Below are 26,129 nucleotides of genomic sequence, written 5' to 3'. Positions count from 1 at the left end.
GCGCTGTGGCTCAAGTGGTAGAGTGCTAGCCTTGAGCTGAAGAGCTGAGGGACAGCGCCCAGGCCCAGAGTTCAGGCCCCACGACTGGACCAAAAAAAAAACAACCAAAAAGACCCTGATTAATGTAGCAAAGTTTGAGTGTTCTTTTTCTGCTTTTGTTTTGCACTTTTTAAAAGTAAGTAATCCCATTTTTCTGCCTGAGAGGGTGCAGCTCACGTGCTGTTACCATACAGAGTAAGGCTGTCATATTTATATCCACATGCTGGTAATTCAACTAAAATGATTGCGTCATGGCATGCATCGGCTGCTGCTCCTCCCTCAGTCCTGTGACTATTTGAAGTTGAAGATGATTTTTTTAGCAACCTGTGCCCAGTAAACAGATGTGGGGTGCATGCTGTGCAGCTTGGGGGAGCTGGGGAATGCTCAGTTTTCTGAGTTGGCATGAAGCTTCATGCTTGCTGTAACAGCTCTGAGATGCAGCTTCGTGTAACATGAATGAATTGACTGCATCTTAGCACTTCTGGTGACAGAGCTGATGTATAGGAATAGCGGCTAAGAAATCTTGACTTAGAGCTTGGTAATGGAGAACTTGTGGCTTCCATTCCCTTCGGTGGCATGTACGGAGCTGGGAGCAAGATGGAGCACTGAGGAGGGAGAGCCTGCATCCCTCTTAGGCTGTGCCATGTCAGGCTGGTAACCTAAGCTCTCTGTCTTTAGGCCCTTCACCTGTAGGAGGGAGCTCAGAGCAGCCATCTGACGTGATAGTAAGGGAGGGTACCCGCATGCATCTGACGTGATAGTAAGGGAGGGTACCTGCATGCATCTGACGTGGGGGATGTTTTATTCCTAGCTTTGCATATTTTTCTGAAAATACGAAGTATTCTAGGATTGTTGCCTCTCTGCCCCTTGCTGGGGATCAAACCCACGGGGACTCACACATGCCACACCATCATCTTACCCTGAGCTATAGTCCCCATCGCATTATTTTTGACAGCCCTATGTCTGGGAACCACTGTGGGAAGAATGGGTTGAATTAGAGTCACCATAAATAACTAGAGTGGGAGGCCGAGCCTGTTTCCACATCCTTCACAGCTTAGACTGGACTGGCAGGAAATAGACATTTCCCGTGGCTGGTGGGCCAGGCCTGAGGATCTGATTGATGATACTATCATTGCTCCGTGCTTCTAGACTTTCATCACTGCCTCGAAAAAAAAAAATGTGCTGAGGTTGAAATGTTTCATGCCCCGAGTTTTCTGGTAACTTTCTAAGACTCTGTAATCATTTAACATTTCCTGACAGGATCTGGGTTTTACACTGACTCTTGGAGGAGTCAGTGATCTTCTCTCATGCCTGTCCATCCTCCCCAGGCCCTTCCAGAGACAAACTGCAGAGGGAGATAGATAAGTGTGTCTTGTATTGTGCTTTGGTGTGCAATGGTTTGAAATGAAATAGCTGGTTGATTATGAATGCAGATGAGCAATCTCAGAGCACAAAACTCATACTTGCGATGTCTGTGAGAGGGGAGAAGACTGGAGGGAGAATGGGAAGCTGGATTAGTCTGGAGATTCAGGAATGTTTGTTACTACAGAGAAGAGGAAATATTTCACTTCTTTTGAGTAATTTCAGGTAATTTATCCCATTTCCACTTGCTTTTATTTTCTTCTACTCAGTCCTCCCAAATGTCTTTGTAAGACTTTATCACTTCCTTTAAAAATATAGATATGGAAAAAGATATATTAAAATAGCACAGTAAAAAGCCACAAAAAATACAGTTCTCTCAAAGTTACATTGCAGACTCCTTAAATCACGTAGAGGGTTTCTTTTCTGTCAGCCATGATGAAAATTGTCACACTGAGACCTGCACAAGATCATTCGTTGTGGGGAAAGACTCTCATTTCCCCACCCCCCAAGAGTTCTGGGAAGCATGCAAGCACATGGAGATAGGGTAGCGGCTTAAAGGGACCTGAAATTTCCCCAGAGAAGCCATTTGTCTTCTCTTTAGGTTTCTGAGGAACAAGGTCATGTTCTTTACCATGGTGTTGTTTTCATTCTACACTAAAAATTTCTGGGAATAGCAGCTGCTTGGGCATTTTCCAGTAGTGTTCTGGGAAACATTTAGGGACCACCTCTCCCAGGTCAGGTGGGAAGGCATGATGTACAGGATTTACCAGTCACTGTGGTAGAAATATGGGCTGCAAGCTGCCAGCGTCGAGACTGGAGAGTGGAGTGTGCATTTGGCTTGTCCACTGGTACCAGATAGCTCTGTACAGGGTAACACAGTCATAGCTCCATCGGCTGGGTCCTTCCAGGAAACACTGGTTTACTAAGAACTCTAGTACTTTTTGGTATTTTGTCTGAACACTACAACGTGTTCTTATCACTGGCTTACATTTTAATGTGCAGCTGGTATTTGGAAGGCTGATTCCTCTCTGTACTGTTTGTTCATTAGTATGGATTTGAGGCATGGTCCCACATAAGTGCATTTTCATGCTTGCTGAAGGAAGACATGGTTGGATTGTTGCAGTAGGCCCTCCCTTCTCCTTAAAATGTGCCCAAATAAGCTAGCTACCTCAAGGACTGGCTCAGTAAACCCAGGTGGGGAGATGTGTACGGTATTTTGGTGCCAAGCTTTATGAAGCTATAGACCCTTCAGGAGTGTGTAGGGAGTGAAGATGATGCTGAGCAGACTGGCCACTTCTTTCTGGCCTCAAAGCACTCTCTCTGTATTATTGAAATGAACACAGGGAGAAGAGTCCAACCTGATGTGGGGTCTCTGCAGAGGAAACCCAATATCTACCTTAACATTAGTTGCAAACAGTAGATCTTATTCTCCATTTTTTTTTTTTGGTGCCAGTCCTGGGGCTTGAACTCAGGGCCTGGACACTGTCCCTGAGCTTCTTTTGCTCAAGGGTAGCTCTTTACCACTTGAGCCACAGCGCCACTTCTGGCTTTTTCTGCATATGTGGTACTGAGGAATCGAACCCAGGGCTTCATGCATGCTAGGCAAGCACTCTACCACTAAGCCACATTCCCAGCCCTCTCCAGTGTTTTTAGAAAGTGCCTAACCAGTAGGAAATACTTGATAAATTTAGTTTGCTCAAATTTAGTTTGCTTATTTGCATAGTTCTTAAAGCATGCATTTGTTCAGCTCCTACAATATGGCCGGCAGTTTGCTAGCCACTGGAATTCAGTGTCAAAGGGAAATGTTATGGAGACATTTATTGTTATTTTTGTCTAGTTTGAGGTCAAGAAGTAGGCAGCTTTGCTCAGGACTGCTTGATCTGATGGTGTGGCTGAAACCACAGGCTCTGTATGGCTAAACTATGCCTCCTGCTCTCTTTTGTAATTTTTTACATGCTGGGCACTTTCCCAGACTGCGATTCACTTATTTTAGGCTTCCCGTTGTGCTGGGATGACAGGTGCACACACCACACCCAGCCTCTCCTGTTGAGATGCAATCTCATGGACTTTGCTGCCCTAGCTATTCTGAACCCTCAGTCCTCCCAATCCCAGCCTCTCACAAAAGTAGGATGAGAGACACATGCCACCGTGTCTAGCTATCAGGTGAGTAAGGGTCTCATAAATGTTCCTCCTCAGGCTGGTCTTGAAACACAAACCTCTGGGTCTCAGGTTCCATGTAGCTAGGATTATAGGAGTTAGCCATTGGTACCTTAGCTTCACTTGTTAATCTCATAAACTGCAGTCATTCTGTGTCCACTTTCCTTTGATAGTGCCGCACTCTCATTCCAACTTTCCCTGGGGTGCTTGGATGCTTTTCCAATGGCTGCCATAACAAATGGCTTAAAATACATAAATTCATTCTCTTACAGTTCTAAAGGTCAGAAATGCAAAGTGAGTCTCACCAGGCTAAAACCGTAGTGTTGACAAGTCTGGAGATTCTAGAAGAGCATCTGTTTTCTTGACTTTCCAGCTCCTTGAGGTCCCTGCACTCCTCGGCTTGTGGCCTCTTCCTCCATTTTCAAAGGAGTAATAGTCAATGGAGTCTTCCTTCATATCACTATGTTGGTTTGCCCTTGATTCCTTTTTACAAGAATACTTGTGATTATAGTAGGCCAACTTGACCCAGAATGACCTTTCACTATAAATTCCTGCGCTAACTTGAGCTAACACAGTGAGGTCTCTTTCCCATGTTAGGTAACACGTGCACATGTTTCAAGGAATAGGATATTGAGCTCTTTAAAGGTCCCACTATTCTGACTTCCTTAAGGATATGAACTTTAGCATTTTTGCCTTAGCAGAGGAGAAATCTGAGACCAAGATTTTAACGACATTTCTTTAGGTTACATGGGCACGCAGCAGATTCTGGCCTCTGACTGAACCTCCTGGGTGCCACGCTGTGCCTGCACTTGAACTTTCCATGTCAGGCATCCTGAAGGAGTGCTGAAGTGCCTGAAAATTGTCTACAAGTTGCTCCTGAAATTCTCTGCTTCTGTCTGTTTAACCATTCATTCTGTGTGAAGAAATCATGATATGGACGTTGAGTTTTTAGGGTATGTGCTTAATACCAGCACTAGGAGTCAATACACCAAGTCTTCTATTGAACTTTACTGTGCATTGCTAGGAATTTAATAAATAAAAAGGGAAATTAATTTCACTCAGCTCTGATGTCAATTAACTAACTCAGTTCTACATTCATTCTGGATTACAAATTTCTATTTGTTGTTCTTTAATTAAAGTCACTATGGTAAAGGTTGGAGTTTTTAATTAGTGGGTGAGTATTAGCATATTAAGTTTAATTTAAACATAATATAAGGGCATTTTTTTCTCCCTAGTTTTCATTAAAGAGTACATCAGAAGGAGTCCTCAGTTTTCTTTTGAAGCCTCACAACCTTGGTTATTTCGATCTGGGCCATTGCTACGTGTGCACAATTTCACAGAGAAGCAGTTCCAGTGTAGGCAGAGACAAAGTAGAGTCCTCATGCCTAGGGGCCTTCTCAAAGATGGCCATTCTAGAGGCCACATGGTTGATGATAAATAAGAGATGACAAAGGATGTTAAAATCTAAGTTCAGCTATCCTCTGGTTGAGAAAACAAGCCCATTTCATCTTACCTAAACACAGCATAGATCTCATTTCTAGGATATTCTGGAACTTAAGAAGTTGTTGTCCATTGCCAGTCTTTCTGCCTCTGTGTGTGTCTGTCTCTCTTGGGGTGCAGTGCTGTCTTAGTGCCCTTGGGGCCAGGGGAATGCAGAATGATGAAGTGATGGGCTGAGGGATGCACTGTTGGCCTTTGGACTGGCTTCCAGGTCTGCTAATGACTGTTGGGGGAATCAGCCAGCCCTTCAGCTGAGAGACAAGAATTCCAATGATGGGACAGTGCTTCGTGTAGATGTATAGATTCCATTGGTGTGGGCCTGGGTCAGTAATCATGACCGTGTCTGGGAGATGATTCATTACACAGTGAATCCCCATGAGATTATCTTTTTTCTTTTTTACAATAATTTGTTCAGACAACCTCTATATCAGGGCAGAATTCCTCTGCTGCTTCTTTAGGAGTACAGAGAGCAGTAAATAAATACGACAGCCTGAGATACCCTCCATGCTCTGCTCAGCTCTTCTTGCTGCATAAACAAAAACGTCTTGGTGATTACTGCAGGTCACAAAGGTATTGGGGGAGATGGGACACTTTTGAATGTACATGGCCTGAGTGATGAGGAGAGACAAGAAAGTAAGAGCCCCATGTTACTTTCCTGGTTTAGCTTTAGAATCAATCTTTTCTTAAAATAAAAATCATCCCATGGAGTAAACTTGGAGGAGTCAGAAGGAGGCTTAGTGAACAGAGCCCTCCTCCTTTTGCCTCTCATCCTTGCTGTCCATCTCAGAAGAAGCTGTGATGTGCATACCATGTAATCTTGGAAGCAGAGCTCCCTTCACAGCACTTTGCTTCTGCTGGACAGAGGAAAGACAGTCCTGCATCTGGCCCTTTATTTGCTATTGGATAAAATTCAGTGTACTTACTGGCTGAGGGGAAGGGTAAGTGTAGAGGGAAAGGCCACAAATGGAGGAAGCACTGAGGAATGGTTGGAGACAGACCTAAAGCAAGAAGATTTGCAGAGATCTATTGGTTGAAGACCAATCAGATGTTGGGTGCCATGACCTGGGCAGTAAATACCCTTATGAAGGCCTGGAAGTCCCCTGCCTTCCTGGAGGTGACATCTTAGAAGGAATAAAGACGTGTAGGAAAGAGAAAGGCTACAACTTGAGGCCGGGAACTGCAGTGTCGTCTATAAGGAAATCCACTGATGACTTCTGATGGTGCTATAATCAGGGGCTTCTCATCCCGGAATTTCAGTGGTGACACTGTCTGCAGATCTCATTTCCGAAATGTAAAGGAGGATTCAGCCATTTGTCATAGGAAGGCACTGAGTCTGTGCTGTGAGGGTGGAATGGTGGCCCTAGAAGGAAGGAGCACCTCATCCCCATGGGGTCTCCCCGCCTAGTGGATGCATGGGAACAGGGGATTTGTACAGGAACGAGGAGGGAGCTCCAATATCATTGTGACGTGGGCGGCAGGAACTTTGGGCAGTGAGGATAAGGAAGGGGGCAGCTGCAGTCACTGTGGACAGAAGGAGTATGCTAGGGAGGGAAATAAAGCCTCAAAGAACAGCATTCTGAAAATAAGTTTGACTAGTGATTTGCCTCTGCATGCTGGCATGCAGGCCAGGAAGGCTGGCGGTTGGGTTGATTCTGGGCTGTGGATTTGCCAAGCAAGTTTTATAGAAAGGCACACCTGCCACACTTGAAAGCTTAAGCTCTGGAGTGTTGGCTCTTGGGAACAGAGAGAGGCCGGTGGGGTGGAAGGGAATGGAAAAGGTGCAGACTGGTGATCCTGCCAGAAGGCAGAGAAGAGTTGCCAATGCAAGCAAGCGAGAATGAGCAGAACAACCAGCAGAACATGAGCCAGGCAGTGATGATGGGGGTATATCAGTGTTAAGTGACCTGACTTCTGTAAACCATACTCAGTTCTATGCAGGAAGCACGTGGTTCTGAGGAAATGCACATGGAGCTACTCAGAAGGGAAATAATTACAGCAGAGACTACATGTGGCCTAGGTGATTTGGATTAATCCTCCTAATGAGAATCCACCAAAAATACAACAGAAACTATTTTACAAATCCTAAAAGATCTAAACAACAACATAGGTAATATGGAGATAATTTGTCAGAATTAAAAAGAAAAGAGAATCCAGGTATAGAGATCACAATTCACGAGGGAGGGCTCAGAGCAAGCCCATCCTGAGAGATGAATGGTAGTTCTTCTTGTCCAGAAACCCCAGAACACAGCCAATGGGTGGGAACAGAAAGAAGCGCCTGGGTCTGCGTAGAGAAAACAATATAGTGGAATCAGTGCAGGCCGGGAGGGTGCTGCCCACAGCTCGCCAGGGGGGGCACTGCTGGAATCTCTGAGCACCAGATACACCCAGAGGCTCTTTGACGAAGGAGTGTAGACCATCCCCAGGTGGATGGCCTGGGCAGCAGGCAGGATGTTGATATGCAGTTGACGTCTGGGGCCAGAGTGTTCATCTCCCAAACAGGAATATTGTTGTCTCGTCTCCAGTTTAGTTGCTGTTTGGGATAGAACTTTAGAAAGATGATCTTTTCTGTGATTCTCTTTTACTTTTTTCTTGTTTGATTTTTACCTCTGGTTTTATATTCTCCCTAATTAAAACCTCTAGGAACACGTACAAAATTTAATCAGTTCAATAAATAGTGACACTTCAGGATTCGGCCAGCCTTTTAATTTGTTCTTCACTGGGAAATTCATGGGGGAGGTCACACCAGTGATTTAGCTTCTGAAGTGAAAAAACAACTGAGAATCTGGCTCCTGAGTGTTGTAGAAAAAAGGAGATTTTAGACAAGTAACCAATGCCCTTCCTTTTTTTTCTGAGTTATTTATGGATTTCCAAGTAAAAGTATAAAAGAATGATTTAGCTGCTTATCCTCTCAGCCAAGAGAATGGTATTACTCACTTTATTTCTTTCTGACATTTAAAATATCAAACAAGGCCAGGAGCTGGTGGCTCATGCCTATAATCCTAGCTACTCAGGAGGCTGAGATCTGAGGATCACAGTTTGATACCAAAAAAGTCCCCCATGAGACATCTCCAATTAACCACTCCACACTGGAAGTGGTGTAGAGCACTACTAGCCTTGAGCACAAAGAGGCTTAGGGACAGCGCCCAGGCACTGAGTTCAAGCTTCACCACCATGAACAAAAAAATCAAACAGCTATGAGAGTCTGCAAAGACATACTCAATAAATGAGAAAGCTATGAGGTTGTGAACTCTTGCCCTAAATATCATATACACAGTTGCTATTGTGTTGCAATACTAAGTGTGGCTTCAGTATAAGTGCTGGAGACCTCTCGTCTCATGTTTGAGCTATTGGGTAGGAGGAGGAATGTGGCATCTCTATGAGTAGACAACACTTCTTACTTGTCTCCACAGGTGGCTTGAAATGTCCTGTTTGCAGCTTCGTATATGGCACCAAGTGGGAGTTCAACAGGCACTTGAAGAACAAACATGGCTTGAAGGTGGTAGAAATTGATGGAGACTCCAAGTGGGAGGTAACTCTAGAGCTTGACATTTCTACATATACCGGAAAATCCAGGAAGCCAAGTCCTGGGCCCGACAGCAAACCTCTGGAGTGCTGGATTTGTGGCGGGGAAACATATGCAACCTTTTCAGTTGTCACTCAGGGTGCTGCTGGGTGAAATGCAGATTGAATTTAGACTCCGCTGTGAGTGTTTGCATTGACCTCATTGACAGTTTTGCTGCTCCTAGCCACAAATCCAGTTAGAAAATTAGAAGGCAAGGGGTTCCATGCCATCCTCACTGAGAAATGGTAAGGCTTCATATCCCGATTCCAGACCACACGCTCCCAGTACTGAAGGGTGAACTTCCCTCTCCTGGAACAGAAAGAGGCTGCTAAGAAGAAACCTGGCAGAGCATAGATAATATCTGTAGTGTAGATGGCCATTGATAGTACTGCACTGTCTTGGTTTTGATATGGTGCTATGGTTACACAAGAAGTTAGCATTAGGACAGGCTGGGAGATTAGAGGTCTTCTCCACTGTACCACCTTTGCCACTCTCTGTAAGTCTATGATAATGTCAGAGTAAAATAATTGCAAACAACGAAAAGCTGAACATTTTGTGTAGGGAAGGGAGCCCAAGGGGGGAAGGACAAGGAGAGGTGGATGTCACTGTGATTCATGGAAATAGTTCCCATAACAAGTACTCACTACCTTACCTATGTAACTGTAAACCCTCTTTACATCACCTTGACAATAAAATTAAAATAAAAATAAGCAAGTAATTGAAACAAAAACAAAAACAATGAAGACAAAATGAAAGCACAGAAAGCACATTCTACATATGGATCCTAAAGTAAATAAGTGAATTCTACCTGTGGATCACTCAGTAGTATAACTACATAGTGAGCGTCTATCTCACTAAAATCACTGTTAATAGAATTTGTGCCTTTACGAGGAGACATAACCTTAGTACGAGAAGAGCTTCAGTGTGTCACTGTTGTAGATTTTTCTGTTGTTGGTGGAGGCTGTACTGTTATGCTGAGTCTGTTGTAAGTATTTAATGACTACAACGGAACTCATAAAACATGTTTAACTCTGTAAGTTTCTGTAAAGCTTCTTGGGGAAGATCTCAGCCACCTTTGCAGGAATCAAGGGATTCACCTCTATCTCTTGAGCACTGATTCTAAAGACCAAGGGCCACGCACTCGTCCCAACTTCCCAATCACCCAGTGTCAGCACAGCCAAACATCTGATGAGGACAAGGGGTGTTTTCCTTTAGAATATCACAGTATGTAACCTTCTAATGATGTCATAGATCTAGTAAGGGTCCCCAGTTATGCTGACACTACAGAAAAGAATCAAGCACATGGGCCTCTCTTGAATAAAGCACAGTACAGCCCAGGAAGCATTCTTGCCAAAAAGGGCATCCAAATCTAATTATTTAGATTCACCTCTAACTTGCAGTATATTGAAAACACTGAGATCAGAGCAGCATATTACTTTGTTTCGTGGCAATCCAATCTCAACACTCAGATGAGTGGGAGCTCTTTCAGGCAAAATGCCTGCTCTCCTCAACTAATAAACTTCAGGGGGCGGGAGCCAGAGGTAGAGGAAGATTAGATGCATTTTCTAAGTCTTATGAGACAGATCACTCACTTCTAATGTGTGAACCTCATTTAGATTTGATTTGCTCTGCTTATAAAAATGAGAACACAGAGATTTGGACAGTGTAGGTATGTGTTGGTATTATGGACTAAGTTCTTGAGTGTGACAGTAGTATTATAGTTGTTTTATTTTTTATTTTATTTTATTTTTTTGTCGGTCGTGGGGCCTGAACTCTGAGCCTGGGAGCTGTCCCTCAGCTCTTCAGCTCAAGGCTAATGCTCTACCCCTTGAGCCACAGTGCCATTTCTGGCTTTTTCTGTTTATATGGTGCTGAGGAATTGAACTCAGGGCCTCATGCATGCAAGGTAAACACTCTACCACTGAGCTACCTTCCCAGCCCCTGTAGTTGTGTTTTGGAGGAGTTTTAGCATTTGTATACTGGAGTCTTGAGTTTGGGTCCACATGCTTCCTAGGCAGGTGCTCTTACTGCTGGGCCAGGCCTCCAGCCATGATTTTGGCCAGCTATTTTTGAGTTAGAGTCTTGCTTCTTGCACCTAGGCACAGTATGCCTATGTGAGACTTCCTGTTTAGTTAGTAAAACAAGTGCTTAACAGCTTTCCGTTGAGAAAGGGGTCTCATAAACTTTTCTGTCCAGGCTGGCATTTAAATACAGTCCTTGCAATCTCAGCTTCCTAAGAAGCTAGAATTACAGGTGTGAGCCACTGGCACCCAGGGATTTTTTTAGCTTTTGAGATATATTCTGAAATATTTATAGAGGAGATAATTTGCTTCAAGAGTGGAAAATGAAAAGTATGGGACCCAGAACTATAGTCAAATAATGACTGGCTGTGAATTAGTAATTGTTCAGTTGGGTGAGAGAAGCATGGAAGTTGATTACACTCATCTTTCTGCTTTTGTGAATATTGGAAATTTTTTTAATGCCATTAAAAAGTCAAGAATGAACCGGGCACTGGTGGCTCATGCCTGTAATCCTAGCCACTCAGGAGGCTGAGATCTGAGGATCGCAGTTCAAAGCCAGCCCAGGCAGGAAAAGCCATGAAACTCTTATCTCCAATAAAGCACCAGAAAACTGGAAGTGCCACTGTGGCTGAAGTGGTAGAGTGCTAGCCTTGAGCTGAAGAGCTGAGGGACAGTGCCCAGGCCCAGAGTTCAAGTCCCATGATGGACCAAAAAAAAAAAAGTCAAAGATGAACTTTGGTTTTTAATTCTGTCTTTGTCATCTGCAAACTGCTTAACCTTGAGCCATTGTTTGACTAATTTGGCCTTAGTGTATTCATCCACACAGTAAGTGGATACTATCTGAGAGGATGAAAGGACTAGCAAAATGCTGTGTAAGTTGCAATGTATGTAGCCCCAGATAAGCCCTTCCTACTGTTAGTGATGAGGACATCCTCAGCTTCACATTGTCATCTGTGGAAACAGTTAATTGCCTAGTGCAAGTTCATGCTGCAACAATTTGGTCTCTGTTGATGAAATAGAAATTGAAATGCCAATTCATGTTGTAAAATTGAATCCACCTTGATCAGTGGGTATTTTTATGAATGCATACAGTAACATCCTTTACTTCTGAAGGGCTTACTTCTCACAGATTCTACAGAATCTGCAGAACAATGACCACAACAAAAATAGTTCACACACACACAGACACACACACACACAGACACACACACACATGTACTTTATTCTATAGTGAGACAATACAGTGTTCTGGAAGCTGGGGAGAAGTCACTGTCCTGTAACAAGCCGCCTGTTCCAGGGGTGTGTGTGTCACCTGGCTTCCGGAATGTGAGGGGCATTGTCCTCCCTGAAAGCAGTGATTGCATTGCTTCCCAGAGTGAGCGTGCCACATGGCGTGCAGCCGGACCTGTCACAGGCTAAGGCATTGCTTGAGTCCAATGTTGCCTAATATGTGTTCCATGATGCTCTAAAATGTTCTTGTTTCTTTTTTTTGGGGGGTGGGTCCGGTCGTGGGGCCTGAACTCTGGGCCTGGGCGCTGTCCCTCAGCTCTTCAGCTCAAGGCTAGCGCTCTACCACTTGAGCCACAGCGCCACTTCCGGCTTTTTTCTTTTCTGCTTATGTGGTGCTGAGGAATCGAACCCAGGGCCTCATGCATGCAAGGCAAGCGCTCTACCACTGAGCCACCTTCCCAGCCCCAAATGTTCTTGTTTCTAATTTCTGCATTCACCAAATATTCATATGGTATCTGCTATATGTCAGGCTGGAGGTACCTAAATTGACTTGGATCATGAGATGAATATTTCTCTGAAGCTGTGTGATGTGTGTTGATGGAGCATGACTTAGGCTCTTGTGGACTTGGTCTGAAGCCCCTTATTTTTTTCTTTTTTGGGGATCATTCATGCCGCTATCCTTGAAATCCCTTTGCACGTCACTCCAACGCTTCCTGCTCTTACACGCTCTGAGAGTAGACAGATGATACTTCTTGTGATCAGTTTTCTGTTCAGTCTCCATTTTGTGATGACAAGAATGCCACAAACAGCCCCAACTCACTGGACCCTCACTGTACCAGAAGTGTGCTGTACCTGCTATGTAATTATCCATCCTCCTCTCTCCTCTCCCCCTTTGTTCCATTGCTGCTGCTTTGCCTCTGTTAAATACGTGGCCTGAGGCTCCAGACTAAGAGGCAAATTAAAGTTATAAATCTCTGGTTTTGAACAACCTGTTCCATTTACTACTGTGGGGCACGAAACTTCCACCACAGCTGGTTGGGTTCAGAAACAGTTTCTCTTTGGGAGGTACATTGATTGGGATGAGTGGTTTCCCAGGGAGGTTAAGGAAATAAGATGTTCTAAAGCCTTGCCTTGTGTTCATGTGTTTTGTCTTAATTCATTACTCTGCGTCTTCTAGGTAGCAGTCAGTCTTTGAGACGGATGCAAATATATTATCTTTCCATTTTTAGCCAGCAACAGAGACTGGTGAGGAACTGTCCACCCAGTATCTCCACATCACAGAGGCGGAAGAAGATGTGCAGGGGACACAGGCTGCTGTCGCTGCCCTTCAGGATCTGAGAAACACCTCTGAGAATGGTGAGGCATGGCTGCTCCCTTCAGCACAGGACCCTAGTCCTGTCTGAAGGGTCTGAAGGCTCCTTCAGCACTTCAGGTCTCTACATGTGGGGCGAATGGATCTGGGGATGAATGATGCTCACCAGTTGATCTGAACAGCCTCAAAGAAGAGCTGATCTCACTATTCTTACTTTGCAGGTGTGGAGGAGGCTTTCTATTGTGGATGGTGGGCTGAGGTTGTTGGGAGCAGGCCCGGGAGTCTAGAGCTCTTGGCTCCTCCTCAGGGAAATAATGTCTCATCCCATGCTTCATGACTGTCCTGGGGGCTCTTCTCAGGGGCCAGAGGGGCTGGCCGGTGGCAGTGGGTGCTAGGTCTGCCATGCCAGCAAGTTACCTTGCAGACCACCTGGGACCTCAAGGCTTTCAGTCCACACTCAGATGCCTGGGGCTGCCAAGCTGTCACCCCAATTCCTGTGCTTTCCCAAAGGCTCACTCAAGGCCAAAAGTCAGTTTTTATTTTATTTTTGCAGTGGTGGGGATCCAGGCCGGGGCCTCACTCACACCGGGCAAGTGCCCTGCCAGCGAGCTGCATCCTCATGCCGGTTTTCAGTTTCCATCAGTTTTAAACACAAAACTCCCATGCCAGTTTTGTGCTCAGTATCTACACACTTTTAGTGTGTAGCACAGCTCTTGTTTGGGGCCAGAGATGAAAATCAAGCAAGATTAAAAGGAAAGCATTAATTGAAGTCAATTCAATAGGAAATAGGAGTGAAAAAAATGCTCTTTGACCAGTCCTTCCGCCCCTCAGCCCCAGGTGTTGAGAAAGCTACTCCTAAGCTCCTGTGAGTCCATTTAGGAGCGTCATTGGCAAGACAGGATTGTCTGCCTGCCCAGCTATAAGGAATGGGGAAGATAGCACCACCACTTCTGCAGACAGAAGAGTCAGAGCTCGGGCTGTTCAATGTGATTCTCTACAGAGTTGGCCCATCTGAATTTAGTTTCCTTCGTGTTGTTCAGTGATGTTACAGGACCTGCAGAATATAGCCTATCTTTGTGTCTCTATGTGAGTGTCTCTCTGTGTGTGTCTCTCTCACACACACACACACACACACACACACACACACACACACACACACACACACACACACACACACACGTGCCAAAGGCCCTCCAGTGTCTTTTCTGAGCTCTTTGAATACTTTTCAAACCTCGCAGCTGAGTTAGGCCTGCCTGTTCCAGCCTGCTGCCCCTCATTTGCCCTGTCTTTGCCAGAGTCTGCAGCCCTCAGCATAGCTGCAGCTTTCACTGTGTGCTCCTGTGCTCCCTGGGATCTGGGCTGGCCACTTGCCCTTCAGCACATTCTTTCTGGACAGCTCATTCCTAGCTTCAGTATGCAGTGTGTAGAGCATCCACTGAGTCCCACCCACCTTCTTCCCCTAACTGCCCTCCCTACCTGAGACCTGTCAGTGCACTTTGCCAACAATGGGTCTCAAGAGCCTGGAACACAGCAAGAAGAGGATGGGGAGGCCTTGTTAGTCTTTGCCTGTTTTCCCAGGAGGAACCACAGTTCCTGGCAGGTCGTAGGGCTGGATAAATGGGGGAGTACCTGGATGAGGGATTGAGACCCAACCTCAGTAAGTTTTAAGGTAAATGTTTCAATCTTTGGATGTTCAGAGTGGTTGATTACAAGGCATATCCGCATCATCTCCTCCTAGGGCATGGGTGGGCATAACTGTGGAATGGTCTGGGACTCTTGGTGGTAAACATCTATTCATCTGTCTGTCTGTCTATCTATCTATCTATCTATCTATCTATCTACCTACCTACCTACCTACCTACCTACCTACCTATCTATCTATCTATATTACATCATCACCTTAGTCATATGCTGTGTCCTACCTACATCATGTCAAGCTCTTCTTTTCTCTGATTACTTGCTGATTCACATTGGAACATGGTCTTGAAAACTGCCGGTAAGGATGCAAACATTGGCAAAGACATTGGTAAAGTGGGCAGCTGTTTCTCTCTTGATCAGGATCAGGGTATGATCAGGATTACAGGGAGGCTCACAGAAGGTCAGAGCAGATGGGGTATGCTAAATTGTTGGCCTTGAGTACTGGCAGGATGAAAACGGAAGCTGATCTGGGGTTGGAAACCCCACGGGCAGGATAGATAGGGTATCTGTGGGTGGTTTGCTGTTCAACTGGGTGCCTGACACAGCCCACTTTCATGGCCACCTACCATGCACTCGAGAGAAGATGTCAGCAGGTGCTCCAGGAGCGGCAGTGTGAGGGGCAGGCCCGTGTTCCCAGGTTGAGCTTCAGAACGTGAGCCTCTAGGGTTTGGCCTTGACTTTGTGCTGTTAATTGGCCATTGGGCCTGATGCAAGTCTCTGCTTTTTCTGTGATCCAGTGACAAATTGACAAAGTGGGGATCCTATCGCAATGCCATCTTCTCACTGGGCTGGGCATTTTGAGATGTTCTTGTAGAAAATGCTTGATAAGCTGTAAAGTACCATACAAATCATTTCTCATGACACAGTACAAGAATGCTTAGAACCCGAGCATCCCGTCAGAGGCCTCATCCTGGGAAAGGGCGCTGGCTTGGCACTGGTTGCCCTTCCACCAGGTGGCCCTAATGGTCTCGTGTGCTTCTTGGTCCTCAGGTGACCGGCTGGACCCCACAGCTGTGAACATCCTGCAGCAGATCATCGAGCTGGGTGGAGAGACCCACGACGCCACCGCTGTGGCCTCGGTGGTGGCCATGGCTCCCGGGACGGTGACTGTGGTGAAACAGGTGAGACCCCCACACTCTGAAACACCCATCTCCGAAGGTCCTCCCTGCCGTGGTTTCAGGGCTCTAACTTGCCTGGAGTCAGAGTGGGAAAGAAATTGGCCTACTGTCCTGCATTTCCATCTACCTCCGACTGTTACAGGTTGCGTCTCTGTGACTATGAGTGGGGCTTTATGAAGGGACATAATATATTTCAAAATTCCCCAGAGACTCTTCATGCATTTCCTTGCAAAGAAGGGAGCTGGTGTGGACGTGTGTGGGCACATCTGTAGTGAAGGCTGCGGCCCCAGCAAGGAAGCAGACCAGTGCAAAGTGTGGGAACACACAGGCATGCCAGCAACCTCTCCCCAGTGCCCCCCGCCCCCATCACCTGCTCAGATCCATACAGGATTGAAAGAGAATGGAGAGTTTGGGAGAAAGATCCCTTTGCCAAATTAGTCATCGCACTGCTTGGCTCATTCCTCCTCTGTCCACAGCCAGGCTTCACCATGTGCTAGAGTGCAGCATGCTAGGCCGCCGGGGCATCCTTGCTGTCGGTGTACTGTCTCTTCATCTACCATCTCCGGCTCTCATCTTATGAAAGATTTAGGCTGGCTTCCACAGGCACTTTAAGGACAGAAAACAAAAACACTGAACACATTGAAACCAGGGAAATTTAATTCATGGAGAAAGTTGAAATGTAGAATATCCTGTCTTGTATGGTTTATCTGTGCTTGCCTGGAGTCATTCAGTGGGTATTTTTTGAGTGCCTGCTCTCCTCAGCCAGTGTTCTGGCTGTTGGGTTCCCCGGGGAACCGGTGTCTACCATCAAGTGGTTCCTCTCAGATGGGGACAACCAGGATGACACGCCCAGCTGGTGTGCAGATGCAGTAACAAGGAGAAGAGGGAGGGAGGGGAGGGTTGGGGCCGACGAGTGGGGGTTGGGGCTGTTATATAAAAGGCTTATTGGAGAAAAGTCTATCTGAACTTGAGGAGAGACCTAGAAGAGATGCACACTATTAAAATTTTGGTGCTGAATTTTGTGAATGAAAGCAAGAAGGAAAGGTGAACCAGGTAACTTAAGGAAAGCATAAGCTTTTCTTGGCAGTCACCAATGAAGATATTTCCTAATATGCCTGTCATGTATCGACTCCTGGGCGATGCTTCCTGGCCACCTGCCACTGGTAGTTGGAAGTGGACAGCCTTGTGGTCTCTATACCAGCCCCCCATGTGTGCTCAGGGACCACACAAAGCAGGAAAATCAGGCCAAGTATTTCTCTCAAGGCAATTATAGAACATCTGAATTAACTTTGGATTTCTAGATTAACAGATCAGACTTACCATATGTGGAGGAATTACTTAATTACGTGTCCTCAAACCCCTCTCTCTCTCATAGTGTGGTTTCATTCTAGGAGGTACGAACAGAAGTCAGACTGCGGGCAGTGGGGTGGTTCAGTCTGCATTTACCTGCTACTCTATATTCATTGAGAATAGATGTGTTCACTTCCAGGTTTTTTGGCTTTGCTAGGTGTTTACTAGGCTGCAGTTGTGACCTTGTTTTATGAAGCTCTTCTGGAGCGCTGCATGTGTATCCTGAGGTGTAGAACCTTGAACTAGACCTGGTTCCTCGGGAAGGGTTCATTTGGGCAGAGTTAGGAGGACTTTGGATGTGTCATACATGCAGATGCTTTTGAGAGAGTCAAAGGTGCTGCTGACTGTGATATGTGGCATCTCTAAGGAAGGGATAGGTCTGCTGCTCTCTGGGCTGTGATTTATTGAGTATCACAGGCAATGCAATGATACATGAGGTTCTGATGTGTTGTTAAGATACAACTTAGATATGCTCCCAGGCATTAGACTGACAGCTCAACAAGGGGAGAGGCAGATAAGCATCCTGGAAAAAAACCCAACAATTTATATATGCTCCCAAGAGGAGGAAAGAGCGGAGCCTCTCATAGCAAACGCAGGGCTGCACGTAGTGCTGCGGGACACAGTGGTGAGGAATCGTGTCTGGAAAGATGCACCTGTGTGTGTCAGTGTCATGTCTGCCTGGCCAGCACCTCACTTTCACAGCACCTGGCTGTGCATACAGGATGGAGCGGAGAGCAGATGGATGGGTGGATGGGCAGGGAGACCTTAAATGCCCACGTCTGTAGCTAAGAGACTGTAGCATTTCCAGCTCTGCCAGCTAAAGGAATGCCCCCACTCACTTGCCTCATCATTTGTGTTGAATGTGGCTGTTTGTATTGGAGAAGTGTGTTTAATTGTTTTCGTTGTAGTTGAACTCTGGTGTAGGAAGTTACGTCTGCTAATGTGTGTGCTAAACCACTGAGAAGCAAGTCCTATGGACCTGTGGGAAAGCGATGATGGCTCTCTCCTTTGTGCGAGGCTCACACGGCCTGGGTGTGGGCGACTTCCACCACGCACCCGGCAGGACAGCACATGCGAGGACTTGGGGTGCAGTTAAGCCTGCCTTTGTTGAGACCCAACAGTTCGCTTTCAATGAGTTGGTTTCGTCCTCTTTTAATGAGTTTTATGAGAAGAAGATTTGTATTTGATTAATAAGATTGCCTAAGTAGTTTAGATGTTAGACATGTCACAGGAAGTACTACTGTGAGATTCTCTGAGTCACTTTTAATCATGTAAAAGAAAAGGAAGACTTAAGGAACTAAAATAAATAGTCATCACCTTGGCTCCTGGCTGACATCACTGTGTTGTTCTTATAGATTGCATTTTATTTTAGAGACTGTTGGCTTAATGACTTTCATTCATGTAGTGGGCACTGATTGAAAGTTGGCTGTGGTCAGAGACGGACAGTCTCTGGCTAGAGTTTCCTGTTGGCCACTGTCACAGGTGACCACAGGCTGAATGACTTACACAGCACAAATGTATTAGCTTGCAGCTCTGTAAGTCTGGAAATCTGATAGGGGTTTCCTGGGCTAAAATTAAAGTGTCAGCAGAGCTATATTCCTCTGGAAAGGACAAAGCCCACCTTCCTTTGCCTTTCCCAGCTTCTAGCGGCCACCCACATGTGTAACTCAGGGCTCCATCCTGCAGCGGCAGAGCTAGCATAGCAGGCTGAGGTCTTCCTCTGCACTGTTCCCGTGGTCAGAGTGCTTCTCCTTGGCTAGTGCCGCTCTCCTGATTAGCTTGGACACTCGGCCAGTTGCCCAGGCTTGTCTGCCTGGCATGTCACCCTAGGACAAGTTCCTTGGCAGGTCACCTCTGCAGAGTCCCTTCTACTGTGGGAGGTGGCATACGCCTAGACACTATGGACTGGGACGTGGGCGTCTCGTGGGGCCCATCATTCTGCCTCCCACACCGGGTCACAGAGATAAGACAGTCGCTGCTCTTGGGTGGCAAGTCTTCTAAGGAGGAAAGTGATTTCTTCTCTCATTCAACAGTATCAGCCAGGTGCTGTCTCTGCACTTGGAATATTCCAGTGAACAAGTAAGAGGAATGACACTGCTGCTGAGCGTCCTTCTGGAGGGGATGGCTACGCCGGTGCGCGTAGTAAATAAGAGCATTTCAGAGTGTGGGAGGAGCAAGGTGCCATGGCAAAAGAACAAAACACACGTCCCCATCAGGCAGTCTCAGAGGAGGGCGATGAGCACTGTACAAAGAGCCTGGATCCGGGGCAGAGGCACATGCCTGGAGCCCTGTCCCTCCCCCAGGACCCCCTCCTCCTCCAATCACGGACACGTGCCTCTGCCCCTGATCCAGTGTCAGTCAGCTTTTCATCTCTGTAACAAAATATCTGACACCAGCTACCTGTGAAGAGGTTTATTTAGCTCACCTGTGTGGGGCCTGCAAGGCCAAGGTCAGGAGGACCACTTGCCTTGAAGGCGGTGGATGGGGCCCATCATGTGAAGGGGCTGGTAGGAGTGCATCAGAAGGGAGCAGGTGTAGGAGGAGATAGTCGTGTGTTGAGCTGGAGCAGAGACAGCCCCCATGAAGGACATGCCCCTGTATCTCAAGGATCTCCCCAGTGGATCCTACTTTCTGAGAGTTACATCATTTCTTGGTAGTACTACCCTGCTAACCAAGCCTTCCAACATAAGGCCTCTGATGGCCATCCAGACTGGTATTTAAACTAGAGCAGAAAGTCAGCCTTTTTATTCTATACTGATCTTCAACTGATAGGAAGAGGCCCACCTATGCTAGAGAAGGCAGTGCTTTCGATTCGTCTTCCAATTTAAATGTTAATCTCATCCAGAAATACCCTCGTGGTCACATACAGAATAATATGAGACTGAATCTGGGTGCTCTGGCCCAGTCAAGTTAATTAATCATCAAACACACACGTGCACCTCAGAGCGTGAGCATCTTGCTGTCAGTGCATAGTTATTATGTACTCCAGGGGCGGAATTCCCAGGTGCCCTGGGGATGGTGTTGATGTGCAGATTTTGTGGCTACTCTGTAGCTGCAGGAGCACACACGCTGCTAGTCCCATATAGATATAGATACATTTTTTTTGACAGAGTTGGTATTTTGATTCAAGGTTCAGGAATCTACTCTGCCCTACAGAGAGTCATAGTTGAAGAAGTGCTAGGCCTGTTACAATTCAAAACCTGGCACTAGAGGGTCCTTGACCCCCTCTTCTTACCCTTCCAGACCAGGGTCTGCCCCAGAGAAGCAGCTCTGCAGGGGCACTGCTCAGGTTCAGCCTCTGACCCAGTGGAGCCTGCTCCCTGGAAGTGCCTGCCAGGAGGCCCGACCCCGCCTCCGCGCCCAGGGCCATACTGAGCCTCTCCTAGCACTTGGGGCCAGATACTGGCAGGTGGCTATGGAAAGGGGTTTTTGTGAGGCTTCAAATCTATTTTCATTATTCATTTTTTAAAGGAACAATCAGCACATTCTAAATGATTATAGCTGCACATGTCTGAGGCCTAGCAGAAAAGCTCTTGGAAAGACCCAGTACAGGAGAGACAGGCCTCATCATGGGGGTGACCCAATTGCGGCCTGTTCTCTATCCTACCCGCAGAAGGCCTGAGTAGCGCCTGGCTCCTTTTCCTGTCTCTTTTAAGCTCAAGCAGCTGGTGAGTTTATGGCATTTTTGGTTCCCCCAGAGACACTTTTATTGGCATACACTGTAAGCAATCTCCCTGGCTTCAAGAAAGTAGAGTAAGAGAGGGGGCATTGATGAGGTGGGCTCCTGCTCTTTCTGTTCCCGGTCGGAGCCTCATTTGATGTCCATGTTTCATGTTGCCTGGTGTTTATCCAAAGAACAGCTGCAGCTTCATCATCCTGCACCAGAGCAAAGCCCTAGCAACGTCAGTGCCTCATTTAGCTGACTTTCCCATTACAGTTTTCCTTTATTGTGGTTCATCTGTGGAATTCTTGCCAGAAGGAGAGAGAGAAAGAGCGGATACATAGATAGATGATTTAAAAATTGTGGATGTAGGGCTGGGAAGGTAGCTCAGTGGTAGAGTGCTTGCCTTGCATACCTGAGGCCCTGGGTTTGATTCCTCAGCACCACATAAGCAAAAAGAAAAAAAAAGCCGGAAGTGGCGCTGTGGCTCAAGTGGTAGAGCGCTAGCCTTGAACTGAAGAGCTGAGGGACAGCACCCAGGCCCAGAGTTCAGGCCCCATGACCGGACCCCCCAAAAAAAATTGTGTATGTGAATACAGTTTCCATCTACCTCAACCACTTGTTCCTCCCCCTGTGTGGTGAGACCACATACCCATTCCATGCTTACAGACTCATTATAGGAATGAGGGAATCAGATCTGTGTGTATGTGTGCATGCGCGTGTGTGTGCATACAGGCACACACACCAATACCGGGGCTAGAATTCAGGGCCAGCCTTTCACACTTGTTTGGCTCTTTTCCTAAAGGCTGACACTCTACCATTTGAACCATACCTCTGCTTCCAGCTTTATGCTGGTTTTGGAGATAAAAGATAAAAGTCTTACAGCCTTTTCCGTCCCACCTGGCTTTGAACTACAGTTCTCAGGATCCCAGCCTCTTGGGTCATTGGGCGTTACAGGAATGAGCCACTAGTGCCTGACTAATGAACACTTTCTACCTGCATGTTTTAGTTAGTTGATGAGCTTTATGTGATTCTTTCAAGAACTATATGGTACAATTTACTTAATGTTGGAGCTTTGCAAATTTTAATTTTACCACACACCTAATTTTTCACACAAGTAGGATCTGACTTTTTTTTTTTTATTGTAAAGGTGATGTACAGAGGAGTTACAGTTACATAGGTCAGGTAATGAGTACATTTCTTTTGAACAGTGTCACCTCTTCCCACCTTTCCTCCCAGTTTTTCCCTCCCGCCTCCTCCCCCACAAGTTGTTTAGTTCATTTTTAACATAATGTCTATTGAGTATCATTGCTGAATTACTTCGCCATTTCTGTGCTTCCCCTTACTCTCCCAAAACAGATAAACTTACAAACAAGACCAAAGGTACAGAAATCAACAACAGTGACAAAAGGGGGGAAAAAAGCCCACAAAAAGTAAAATAAAAAACCTCATTTCCATTTATTGGGGTTTATTTTAATAAACATCCTTTAATATGATCAAATGCGCATAGCTATTTAGCCTTTGTGATCCTCTCCTAAGACTATCCTCCTTTGGTCTCACTGTGTGAATATTTAGAGTCCTATTTATCATGTCCTAAGTGTAATTTTTTTCTTTTACCACCCATTGTGTTTACTTATGGATTTACAGGCACATTCTAATTACTACAAATACAGGGAACCAGGCAAGTTATGTTTCTTTGGTTCTGGCTTACTTCACTTAATGTAATTTTTTTCCAAGTCTTTCCATTTCCTTACGGATGGGGCAATTTTGACAACATTTTCTCCCTCACGTTCCTTATAGCACATTTATTCTGCTGTGGCCTTCAGCACAGAGCTGTAGAGACAGAAAGTTGCATCCAGGAATTTGGCAGTGGATTATTCTCCCTTGTCACCTAATGCTACCTTTGGGCCTTTGTAGCCTTCCTTGGTTCTCCCTTAGTCATTTGAATCATCCTTTTCTTCTTGTTAAGTGAAACTTCTTTCAGAGATGTCTGTTTCTGGTGTGATTTCTGATGGCTGACTGATGTTCCAAATTGCTTCCTTTTTCAAAGCTTTTTCATTACTTGCTGAGTCTTCTTATGCCTTGGTAGTCACTGAAAATTCCATTTCTTTGTGAAATCTTAAAAGTAAAAATAAGTCTCATGATGTATCTGTGACCGTGTGAGAGATGGCTTGAAAAAAAATAGAGAATAAAGGCTTTTCTCTATTCCATTATGGTCCTTGTTCTCACATAATACATTCTTAGCCAAGGGGAGGATGGTGCCCCATTGAACTTTACTTCTCTCTTCCTTCTCCTAAGCCCCACTTCACTGCTGTTGCTCAAGAAGCTGCAGCTTTGGCTGCTGCTCTTGGCAGCACTTGAAGCCGTAACACTCCGAGTTGTCTGCAGGTTGCTTGCTTGGTGCCTGTGCTCTGCTCCATGTCCTTGCAGGCCAGGTGGGTTTCACTGGGAAGTCCTCCAGCTGGCCCCGTTCACTCGGTTTGTATCAGGTTTAGGACAAGGCTAGGGCTGTGTTGGCTGGAGTGGGAGTGATTAAGAGCTATTACCCCGTCAGGGTGAGGTATGCTGCAGTCCTTCTGTGGATCTCAGCCCTTGCTCTGTGTTAGCCGGTAGCTTTCATCCTGGCCCAAGAGCTGTCCCCCAACTAGACCTCTCCACTTCCCCCCTTCCTCCTTCCCTCTCCCCCTCGACCCCCTTGTCCCATCTCACATGGCACTCTCATGGCAGGTGTTGGACCCTGGGAATCACCTCCCTGCCCCTCCCACTCGCACTTCGCATCCACCAGCCTGCGCTGGGGGCCCTGCCTCCACAGCACACCTCAACAGTCCCTCTACCTCTATGGCCACTGCCTTCATCTAGGCCTCACTACTCAAAATGTGTTTCCCAAGCAGGCAGCATTGGGGTCAAGGAGGCCTGTTCATGGATGCCACCCCAGAGCATGTCAGAGCCAGTAGGGAGCCAAGTGACCAAAAGGAAGCTGCACTGTCTGTGTTTGAACCCTGTGTCTGTCACTTAATAGTGTGTGACCTTGCACAAATCATATGACCTTGGGGAAAGTATTTCTACTTAAATGTTTTTCTACCCCATGAGGCTGTTGTATGGATTGTGCAAATGAAACTTGGGCCTTGTGTGGTACATGCAATAAAGTCTTAGCTTTTGTCCTTCCAGAGGAAGGGAGGGTGCAGCCTGTGGGCTAAGGAAGGCCCATGGAACCAGTTGTACATGACGAGATGGCCGTGTGTCCTCGAATGCTTCTTATCAGCTGCCTCTGGCCATCTGCTTGTATTTTTTTGTTGGTCGTGGGGCCTGAACTCTGGACCTGGGCACTGTTTCTCAGCTCTTCAGCTCAGGGTGAGAGCTCTACCACTTGAGCTACAGTGCTACTTCTGGCTTTTTCTGCTTATGTGGTGCTGAGGAATCGAACCCAGGGCCTCATGCATGCAAGGCAAGCACTCTACCACTGAGCTACCTTCCAGCCCCTGCTTGTATTATTTTTGTGTGTGCCAGGACTGGCGTTTGACTTGGCTCAAGGTTGGTGCTAGGTCACTTGAGCCATAGCTCCACTTATGCCTTTTCTGGCAGTTAGTTGGAGATAAGAGTCTTATGAACTTTCCTGCATGGACTTGCCTTCAAATCTCAGTCCTTAGATCTCAGCCTCCTGGGCAGCTAGGTTACAGATGTGAACCACTGGTGCTCACCAAACTGCCTGTATTGATAATGCTGTATGGCCCAGTGAATGATGTTATAAAACACAGATGTCCCTAAGCAGGAAGAAGACTCCCTACCACTGTAGCACAACAGCGCTCCTTTGCGCTGGCTGCGGGTGTAGAGTCCACATGGCTGTGCTCCTGCTTTGGTGGGTTCTGTCCAGTAGGCAGCCAGCAGCAAGCACCAGAAGACTGCCGGTTAAGACTCCACCTCTTTCTTAGAAGGGCTGTAGAGTTGTCCAAATAGGTAAACACTTAGTGACATTATGTAAGTGCATAATTACATTATGTAAATTAACATGGCTGTGGCTCAAAATAACCTGACCCCTAACAACCTCCAGCTGTTGAGTTCAATTTGAGTCATTCCTACGGAGAAGGCCAGGAGAGGCTGTGTGGACTGAAGGTGCACATTCCCTCGGAGTGGTCAGTGTGGTGGTGGCTTAGGTCATGAGCATGGGATGCTATGAATGGACCAGAGGGCTAGCTCGCACGCTTTCTGCCATATGAGAATGAAGCAGTCTACTACCAGGAGAACACTCACCAGAATCCCGCCATCTCGGGCTTCCAGCTTCCAGAATGGTGAGAAATAAACTTCTCTCATTTATAAGCTGTCTAGTCAAGGATGGTTTTTTACAGCAGCCTGAACTCAGATGGAGGCTGGCTTTGCGTGGTAGATGCAGCGAGACCAGGCCGGGAGAGAGTCAGCTCTTCCTGGTGAGAGAGAGGCGGAAGTAGCAGCTGGGTGTGCCTTTGGCGAATGGGACCGGTGTCCTGAGGGTTTCAGCCCTGTGCCTTCGATTGCTCCATCCATACCAGGAGGGCAGATGGCACCATTGTGCCATGCTGCGACGTAAGGAGAGGTCGACAGTTTGTCTGTACATCTGCTTCTGCTGATGAGCTTGCCTTCCTAAGTGTGCTGAGTGATTTCAAGGCTTTGTGTTTTGTTCTGTGAGTTGGTTTGTCCATGGTGGAAGCCTTTTCTTTCGTGTTTCTGTGGCACAGAGGTAGGAGGAGACCCACCTGGTTTGCAAGCTGCCCCTCCCTTGTAGCCCCCAGGTCAGGGGAGCTGGGTGGTCCAGTCCAGGAGCCGAGCAGCGCTGATCTGGACGACAGAGTCCTGCTGTGCCCAGAGGCGAGTTCTGTGAGCAGGCAGCCCAGTACGACTCATGCTTCGCACTGTGTATGGGATGTATATTTCCAGAAAAGAAAAAGTACCCGCTGTCTACTTCCTACCAAGAGAAAAACAGGGTAGAGGGAAGGCAGTGTGCCGTCTCCCTCGTGAAGGATGCCGTGCCTGTGCAGGTGACTCACGGCCTTGCTCCTTCCCTGCCTTCTCTCCTTCCTCAAAGGCTTTCAGTCTTCACTGACGTCTAGAATAGCTTCTGCTTGCTGGTGAACCTTCCATTATTTCC

At 46.6% G+C, this 26,129-nt stretch overlaps 1 protein-coding gene across 1 annotated transcript in view; it reads left to right on the top strand.

Annotated features, from left to right (window-relative positions):
- Zfat (zinc finger and AT hook domain containing) overlaps positions 1 to 26,129 on the top strand; it is a 128,179-nt gene that overhangs the window by 92,001 nt on the left and 10,049 nt on the right. The window contains exons 12-14 of the mRNA XM_013025216.1: positions 8,469 to 8,587; positions 13,101 to 13,227; positions 15,872 to 16,002. Coding sequence (XP_012880670.1) covers positions 8,469 to 8,587; positions 13,101 to 13,227; positions 15,872 to 16,002 — 377 coding nt within the window. The remainder of the gene's footprint in view (positions 1 to 8,468; positions 8,588 to 13,100; positions 13,228 to 15,871; positions 16,003 to 26,129) is intronic.

Source organism: Dipodomys ordii, unplaced genomic scaffold, assembly GCF_000151885.1.
Source record: "Dipodomys ordii isolate 6190 unplaced genomic scaffold, Dord_2.0 Scaffold82, whole genome shotgun sequence".
Classification (NCBI taxonomy): domain Eukaryota; kingdom Metazoa; phylum Chordata; class Mammalia; order Rodentia; family Heteromyidae; genus Dipodomys; species Dipodomys ordii.
Note: the sequence above shows the minus strand (reverse complement) of the source record. Positions and strands in the feature narration are given on the sequence as shown.